The sequence below is a fragment of the Lycium barbarum genome, chromosome 3 (genome assembly GCF_019175385.1).
Source record: "Lycium barbarum isolate Lr01 chromosome 3, ASM1917538v2, whole genome shotgun sequence".
Classification (NCBI taxonomy): Eukaryota; Viridiplantae; Streptophyta; class Magnoliopsida; order Solanales; family Solanaceae; genus Lycium; species Lycium barbarum.
This window is the reverse complement of record NC_083339.1, coordinates 2,142,080-2,152,008: the sequence shown is the minus strand read 5'-3', so window position 1 is coordinate 2,152,008 and position 9,929 is coordinate 2,142,080. Positions and strand designations below refer to the sequence as shown.

The following is a 9,929-nucleotide window of genomic DNA, read 5'->3' as shown; positions in this document are numbered from 1 at the left end:
ACAAGATTACTATATTAACTAGTAAACTTATCCGCGCTTCGCGCGGTGATACTATCGACATAGTCTCTGATCCTTTTTCTAATGCTTGGAGATAAAAAATAAAACTTTTGATTTAGTGACTTTTTACATTTATATTTTTCATACTTAATTTAAAAATCAGCTTTTAAGTTGGGACTCTCTCGCTGTCTCGTCCTCTTCTTTCAACATTATCTATTTTCATTTAGCTAATAAAAATTACATGCCAATAAATTACATAGCAAAACACTTTAATATTTCTTGAAGGGGTCTTTTCTTAATGATCTTTGTTCTTATAATTTTGTAAGTCTTTTTTAGATTTGTTCTCCTTTTATATACTTTATTTTTTACATTCAACCACAAAATAGCCTTATAAATTTAGAAAGCTCAGAACACATCAAATTTTTTGATCAACCTCTTTGTCCAATAAATATAATTTTGAAACATCTGTTATGGATTTACAATCTAATCTTTATCTATATAAATCTAATTTTAAGAATAAAATATAGATATTTAAATATTTAAGAAAACATATTATATATTGTACACCATAATACACATTTTTCATTTTTATGAAACTATTGGCGAAACAACATCTTTAAAACACCATAAAAAAAATTCTATATAGCAGATTTGAGGAAGTTAAGTCCTTTTTGTGGTTCCAACTTTTTTCTATTGTTTGCATATGCGTAGGAAAACAATGACATACTTTTCATGTTATCATTTGTTTGGGGGGCATGTAAAGATAATTATACACACTCTCTCTCTCCCCCTATTGTGAGCAATGAAGAGATAACGAAAATCAATTTGAATTTAGAAAAATATCACCCCTAAAATTCAAAGTTACTAAATATGAATTAGCACTATAACTATTAATTTTGGAACAGACTAAAAGAGTAACAACACGTATATAATTTATATACCCTTTTTTTTTCGAGCTCTTGAGGAGTGAATACCTTTCTCTCTGATATTGTCGTCACCTATCAGAAACTCAAAATCATTTTAAAAGCAAACACAATAAATAAAATAAAACATAATCTACAACAATGTGCATCACGAAAAAATACCTCGAAAGATTATTACCTTTGTTTTGTAATTCTCACTGTCTTGTGAATTTACCCTCCAAATCACCTACATAAAAAGAAATTCTATAACAATGTGCATCACTTCTATCTTGTTTTGCAAAATTCATTTTCTCGTGTGATTTACCCTCCTACTGAACTTACAACCATTTTCGTTCACCTAAGAAGAGTACATACTTTTTGTATTTCCAAAACGAAATACGTGAAAAAGCTCACCGATTGTATAGAAGAGTCAGATAAGAGTACGAAAAAGAAAATGATGAGCAAAAAAGCACTCACGTTGAGGAAAAAGGAAAAGAAAAGGAGGAAACTTTCTCTGCAGAGATTTTGGGATGAGGAGAGTGAAAATGATAAATGAGAAAGAAGAGAAAAAAATTATGCAATGAATTAGATATGTTTTTGTATTTATAGTAATAATAAAATTAGTATTGATAAATGAATACATCAATTGATTGTAATAAAAGTAGTATTACGTGCACTAATATTGAATGCATTAACTGATCATTGTAACAAAATTAGTATTAAGTGCACTAATTTTCATAAAAATCATTTGGGAAGAATGTTCTTCTTTTCAACGGAAGGATTGACTGACTCTTCATTATCATCCATTTCCTGCAATTCTTAATTGCCTTCATAACTTTTCATTTTCCTCTCTATTAAAACAATAATAACGAATAGAAGAGCAAGAGAGTAAGATAATTAAGAGGTATAATTAAGAGAATTAAGTGAGTAATGTTTTGATTTTTTTAATATAGAATATTAATTTTTAAATAAGGAAAAATTCAAAAAAAGGAGAAAAAAGATAAATGTCAATGGAGGTCATAGAGAGGTGCCACATAGGATTGTCTATGCCTAGCTTTATATTATATATAGATTTAGCAGTACAAAGTGCAATGAAAATACAATTACCGTTATGGACAAGTTGTTAACTCTGAAATGTGTAATTAATGGTGTACTGTGTCATTATTGAAGTGACTAGTTGTTTCTTTTAATTCCTGTAAAATCTCATATGATCATCATTGTTATTAATTTCTTCATTTATTGATCTCTGAAAATAAATCATACTAACTCATTATAAGTGTAACCGTCTTGGCGGCTCACAAATTCTAATAGGGAATCAGGGGCTAATTGCCTAATTTACCGTTAAGGTTACAGGTTCCGTAGAATACAGTATTTTAATTTAGGTTTATTAAATATAAACTTTTTTTTCAGAACTGTAAGAAAAAAAAAATTATTTAGAGCTAATAAACTTAAAATTCTAGATTCTGGACAGACATGCACACCTTAAGTTAATGTATTTTTAAATCAATTTTTTCTCCGTATACACTCAGAAATCAAGGAGGCTTGAGTACCCGCCCTTGACCGAGTCCGAAACCAAAATGGCCCCAAAAAAATCATTTTGAACCAAAATGCCCCAACAAAAAAAATGTTACAAAACTACCTTCAGCGCAGTACAATACTGCGCTAAAGCACTTAACCGTAACGGCCCGGTTAAGTGCTTTAGCGCAGTATTTTACTGCGCTAAAGGAATATTTTTCTCTCACCTATAGCGCAGTAAAATACTGCGCTATAGGACACCACCATTTTCCAAAAACAACCTCTTATTATATTTTCACTCCTTTTTACGTAGTTTAGCCGTATATTAATCATGCTTTGAGACTCCGTAACTTCAATATTTTATATAGAACCCTATTTATATTTGTACAACTAATAAGATAGGCTCAATACATCAAGAATACACAATACTTTGGATTGTCGTTTTAGTGGTTGAAAAGTGCTCGAAGTCCTTTTTTGTTTGAAGACTTGTAGTCATTAGCTTTACGTTATTTATCTTTTAGGGTTTCGTATTATTTTTAAATTAATGCTTAACTTTATTTCGAATGTGTCACGTTTTTTTTTAATTATCAATTTAGGATGTGAAACTATAAACAATAATAAAGACTAAGGTAATATTTATAAATATGCAAAAAATATATAATATTTACGATAAACTGCACAACACTAATGTATATACACTATCGAGGATGGGTCCCACATGTAGTATGCCAGAAACTATCCCTAGGCCTAAGGCTCATACCATCCCCACCGCCCTCGCCATCATCTCCATCGCCCTTTTTCCTCTTAATAAATGGGCGTTCCAAGTCATGATCATCTCCTCTTCCCCTAGCCCTTGCGCTCTTAACTAGAACGTGTTTCTTCTTGGGATCTAGTCCCTCTGGCACGCTCAGAACCTCAGGCTGAGCTAGGTCTGGAAACTCGACCTCTTCCTCGTTAGGAGTTGCCACCACGGGCGTCGAAGGATGAACCTAAAAAATATATAATAATTAGTACCATTTCTTATTTATATTGAATACATTAACATTTGTCCAAGTAGTCTCCTGGACGAGATGTTGTTCGAAGTCCAAGTAAAGGTTATAAAAATTAAATAAATATTTACCTTATATTGAATAAAATTAATTTTAAGTAAAAAAACTTACATGCACCTCGGTAGCCTCATGAGAAGACATCTTTGCCTCGGTAGGCTGATGAGAATGCTCCTGAATGGGTCGCTCTTGTGGACCTACTGGCACCGAATCCTAAAATATGAAAAAAATGAAATAATAAGTAACGTACATATTTAAAATAAGTACTTTAAATAATCAAATATGTATATTAAATATTGATCTTATATTGAATAAAACAAATTTTAATAAAAAACTTACCCGTGGCTCGACAGTCAAATTTTAATAAAAAACTCACCGCTGACTCGGCAGACCCATGAGAAAACGCCTGAGTGGGTGGCTCTGGTGGACCCGCTGGCGCCGAATCCTAAAATATAAAATATTACTAAATAACGAGTAACATATTTATTTAAAATAAATAATTTAAATGAACAAAGAAGTATTTTAAATACTAACCGGGATCAAAAACTCATCGAAGTCAAGAATCATGGTTCCCTCTAAATTCCTCACAGGCCGCTCATCAGCTAATGAAGCGCGTAATACCGCCCAATCAACGTTATCACGCTCTTCCACGTATGCATTGTGGCTCGGCTGTGATGAAGGCCCAGGTATCTCAGCAAGTAAGAGCGCCAACGTAAACGTAGGTGAGTCCCCAGGTGAGCTGCTACTGGCCTAGAACGGCTGCAGATGGACTAGACCGGGAACGTCCTCTAGAATGGGATCGGCCTCATCTGCCTCATATATCAGATGGTGTCCTCCACTACCAGTACCTCTAGCAGCAGCACGGCGTCCTCTACGTGCACGGCGTCCTCTGCCAGCATGGCCTCCTCCTCTGGGAGCACCCGATCCTGCTCCTGGCGCTGCCTGATACTCAACCTCTGGAACAGGCTCCTCCCTGCGCCTAATCTCTCCTGCCTGCCGGAGACCATCCTCGGATATCCGTACCATCTCTGACGCAAGCCCAGGGTAAGGCATATGCTCTAACTCTAAGATGCGTAAATGTTGTACGGCCACTAGCTGTATTTGTGTTCAACAATTAAAAAAATATATTTTTTAAAACGTAACAATTAATGCAATTAAATAAATCTAAATACGATAAACTTACCTATGCCTCGTGCTGCCTCGCGAGTGTTGAGTATCCTACATCTCTAGGAGGACGCAAACCTGGGTTACCGAAGCGTGTGATTTGATGATACCAGCGCATGTAATCCTCAATGGGAATCAAATGGCCGACCACGGCTAAAGTGCCCAACCTTTTCTCCCAATGGTGGAGCTGGACATCCATGAAAGCCAAAAAATCATCATCAACGGCAGCCCGATCGTCCCGCTGATAGTGTCGAAGCTCATGACGGACGTCAGGGATTATACTCTGTGTACGCCCAAATTGTCATAAGACACGCTCGGGCATGTGGTCCTCTACGATGTCCAGGTGTATCAATGGACACCGCGACCTCCAAACCCCTGACCTGCACCGCAAAAGGCCGGCAAACCATCTAATATAGCAGCATACGGCGTCCATATAAATAGTGATCACCAAGTAGATAAGACGTTTAATTAAATTAATAATGTAAAGTTAAATAGTTTTACCGCATCATCCGTCATGTGATCAAGCTGGTCCCGGAATGGAAGAATACTGTGGTGCCTATCTACATCCTGGTCAAAACCCGCTGTCCACCTCCTCGCATAAGGCATGTCAATCTCGAGGTGATGCCTAGGTACGGGCTGAAAAGGCAGCATCCTATCCCACGCCCATAACTGTAAGCGATATTAGAAAATACGATTTTTAAGTCGTCGTTTCAAGAGGTTTGTCTACATTAAAGGAATGCACACTTAAAATATTACATGGAGAAGAGCAAAAAATCCACACACATCTCTGACAACACCAATAGACGCTCGGCACAGGCATCTGTAAAGATACGCCAAAATAGCACCGCCCCAGCTGTAGTCTCCCAAGCGGTCCAGATGCTCCAACAAAACCAAATAATGTAAACTGACAAAGGCACTCGATGAGTTCGGGAACAAGATGCCCCCGAATATAATAAGCAGGTACAAACGGGCATGACGATCAACATCGTCCTGCGGGGTGCCGTCCACAACCGGATCCAAACCCTCCAAATAAGTGCAGAGCGCACTAATCTGAACCCGACTCTGTCCCGAAATCTGGCCCTCGGCATCAGGCACGAAGTGGGTGAGCCTAGTCAACTCTGTCGCCCACGTCTGACCATAAGGAGGCTCGTACTGAGTGTATAGTGGCTCTCCATCTACCCGCAATCCAAAGAGGACCTCCACATCCTGAGTGTAATTGTGGCCTCACCAGTGCGAAAATGGAAGGTATGTGTCTCTGGCCTCCACCGCTCAACCATGGTCGTGATGAGCGCACAATCAAGCTGTACCCGACCGACGGACACGCAACGGTAGATGCCGCCACGAAACAATATCTCCAACACGCGAGGGTGTGAGGGGTGCTCGCGTAAAAGAGTCCACGCTCTCTACGGCCTACGGGGACGGAGCCTAGTAGATATCTCTATATTACCGACCCATAGTAACTCAGACCTATGATTGACTTGCAAAGACAATACTGATCTATCAGCGAGCCTCGGGTGAACAGCGGGCCCCGAGTGATCATCGGGCCCCGGGTGATCATCGGGCCTCGGAGGAACATCGGGCCCAAGGGGGACATTCGGATCCATGAAAGAGTCGGTCTGTACAAACTAAATTAATCATTATTCTTGAAATGAAAGATAAATTATATTAACTAAGTAATAATTTGTAGGGAATATGTGAATTATGTAGTATTATATCTTGTGAATAATTAACATGGGATATGAAGTAAATTTAATATATCATAGTAAGGACACATATGTGATGGCAAAGACTTTTAAGTAATTACTTTTGAATTATGTGATGGCAAAAACTTTTAAGTTAATTAGTTTGGGAATCGAAATTCAGCAGTAATATTTGTTTCGAACTCTATTTTGAATATGTGATATATTTTTAGTTGACCAAATACCCAACACAACTACGATAAAATTAGACTAAAAGAGTATATTCGTCGACCACATATTTTCCTACAAACTTTACATTTTTTTCGTTAACTTTTGTATTTGTGAAAAGAAGAACTTTAACTATTGTTTTTTAGATAATCTTTTTTTATTTAACATATATATTCATGCTTTTAAAATAATATAGATTAACAATTCGTAATCATTTACAACTTGTTTGGATGGTTGTTACCTATTGTATTATAGTATATTGTTAGTTTAGATACAATATTTGCTTTGATTGTTACTTTAATTTTATTGTTGTGTAACGACGAAAGGTCCTATTTTATATAACCACTGATTTGGTCCTATACAATATAACACAATACGATACATTATGAAACAATATATTACAATCATCCAAACAAAGTGTCAACAAAATAATAATTCATTACCAATCAACTTCTTTCAATTCATATACAATATTTAACAACTAATTAATTCATAATAAATATTTAACAAATAATAAATTAACAAAATAATAATTCATAAACAATTAACAAATTAACAACTCATAAACATATAACAAATTAACAATTCATAAACATTGTTGACACCCAATTTTGTTCCGCCTTTCTTCCAAAATATTTATTTGCGCTTCTAATATTTTGATAACTTAAGAACAATTATTTATATTTTTATTACAATTTAGCTTTTATTAATATCGTCGTTTTCCGTTATCCGATTACAGTCATTGGTTATTATCACTATTATTACCGCCATTATTTTTTTTATTTTTTTTGGCAATAGAATGTAAATATTACCATACCAACAAATTGTTTACACCTAAGGAGCACCTAACACTTAATCACCAGTTGGCGTCAAGCATATTAGGCCTCAAAGACTAGTTACATATTCTTGCCAAAAACCATGCACATTTCCTGGCTGTTTTGTAGTCTCTAAACATGTTAATTCTCTCCCTAACTGTCATCTTTATCTGTTGCATAACGAAATCTCTATGTACAGTTTGCCCTTTGAAGATTTTCCCGTTTCTTGCTCTCCATATATGGTATATCACAGCCCCGTAGCCTGCTGCTACTATTTCTCGTTTAAATTTGCTCCATCTCTTCTGCTTGATTTGTTGTAAGGTTTGTTGAACACTTCCTAGCTGCACCTTAATCCCCATCCAATCTTGTGCTTCAGCCCACAACTCTTTGGCCCAATCGCAGTCCACAAAAAGGTGCACCGCATCTTCTTGCTTCTGCGCATCGCACAGCACACACATATCGTCCTCACATTCAATGCCCAATCGGTTCAGCCTTGTTCGTGTTAGTAGTCGTTGCTGCACTGCCAGCCATACCACCGCTCTGTGTTTAGGTAGCAAGATCTTACTCCAAATCAGGTCAGTGTCTGCCAGTTTTGGCCTATCGCCAAGCAGTGCAAGATATCCCCTTGTCACAGAATACTTGCCGTTGCTGGTGAGGCAATACCTATCGTGGGAGTACCAGCTGATCATTCCCATTTTTATCTTGTGGAGTTGTTTCCAGTACCAGCTACAGTCTTGTTTTGGGATGTGATTCCAAAAATCTGCCTCGTCCTTCATATAAATGCCATGCACCCATCTTACCCACAATTGCTCCTTGCTATGCATAAATTGCCATATTAGCTTACCAACAGTTGCTATATTCCACAGTCTACAGTTCTTCATGTTCAACCCACCCTGTTTCTTTGGCCAACAAAGGTCTTGCCAAGCTACTAGTGCAATTTTCCTTCCCTTCTCTTTAGATCCCCATAGGAACTCTCTACATTGTTTGTCCACCATTTCCAATACACTCTGAGGAAGTAGGAATACTGATCCCTAAAAATTATACAGGGAGAGAAGCACTGAATTAATTACCTGGATTCGACCTGCATACGATAGGTGCCTAGTTGCGGAGACCCCGTCTTCTCAGTGATCTTAAGACATAGCTGATGGCATTCCATATTGCTCCATTTCTTGTGAGACAGTGGCAGCCCGAGGTATTTTATTGGGAAAGTACCTTCGACAAATCCTGTACTCTCTAGCAGCCTCTATTTAACGTTGTCTTTTACCCCTGCTATGACTATACTTGACTTATCACTGTTTGCACTTAGACCGGTGGTGTCCGAGAAATACTTTATAGCTTTCATTACTCTAGTTACTGAGGCCTCTATCCCTTTGCATACTATCATTAGATCATCAGCAAACGTTAGGTGGGTGAGTTGTTGTTCTTTACACATTTGGTGGAATCTGAAATCAGGCAGCTTGCTCATCCTTGCCATGATTATTGAGAAGTACCCCATAACCAGGACGAAGAGGAGAGTGAGATTGGATCACCTTGTCGTAACCCTCTTTTTCCTGGAAAAAATCCACAACCCTCTCCATTAATTTTGATAGAAAACCAAGGTGTAGTCACACACTCCATCACTAATTGAATGAATTTTGGAGGGAAGCCAAATCCCTCTAGCATCTCTCTCACAAACTCCCATTTGACCATGTCATACGCCTTCGGCAAATCAATTTTCATTAAACACCTTGGAGTAGTTTGTCTGTTGTAATGCCTTAGTAGGTCGTGGCACACAAGAACATTTTGTACTAGTGATCTTCATTGTACAAACGCAGCTTGTGTAGGATTCACTATGGTTGGTAAGACCTTTTTTAGCCTACTACATATCAGTTTGGAGATGCATTTATATAAGACATTACAGCATGCAATTGGCCGGAACTGACTTGCCTGGACTGGTTTCTCAACTTTGGGGATGATAGATATCATAGTGGCATTTATTTGTTTCAGCATTTTTCCACTTGCAAAGAACTCCAAGACAGCTTCACAAACCTCATCACCAACTATATCCCAAGCTTCTCTATAAAATCCCCCTTCATATCCGTCCGGGCCTGGGCTTTTGTTGGCCTTGATACTGAACATCGCTTTCTTAATCTCGTGCTTGTTAAATGGCTGAAGTAACCCTATTGCTGTTCTGCTGATACCGTAGGACCATGCGCAAATATCCTATCATCGGCTTGTTTCCTTGGGCCCCCAGAGTCACCCAAGAGTTGTTGATAATACCTCACAAACACCTCTGCTACTTGTGCTTGTTCATGCTGTCGTTGCCCATGTTCATCCTGAATCTGGGTGATGGTTTGAATCAGCTTCCTCTTCTTAATCACAGAGAAGAAGTATTTGGTATTATCGTTTCCTTGCCTTATCCAAGTTGCTTTGCTCCTCTGTAGTAATAATGATTCAGCCAAGAAAATTGATCTTCTGAACTTAACATTTAATTCTTTTTCCTCCTGTTATATAACATTATTCAATGGGGTCTGCTGCAATTGACGTTGGACCCTCCTCAATGCCGCTCTATCCTGATTTGCCTGTTGTATCAAGTTGCAGAAA

At 37.6% G+C, this 9,929-nt stretch overlaps 1 protein-coding gene across 1 annotated transcript; it reads right to left on the bottom strand.

The window, feature by feature from the left end:
- Positions 1-7,423: 7,423 nt before the first annotated feature.
- LOC132634199 (uncharacterized) lies at positions 7,424-9,464 on the bottom strand. The gene is made up of 3 exons (XM_060350488.1): positions 9,273-9,464; positions 8,837-8,896; positions 7,424-8,377 (listed from the first exon to the last, which is right to left on the bottom strand). Exons 1-3 carry the CDS (start codon positions 9,462-9,464, stop codon positions 7,424-7,426), a joined length of 1,206 nt encoding a protein of 401 aa, XP_060206471.1.
- Positions 9,465-9,929: the final 465 nt, after the last annotated feature.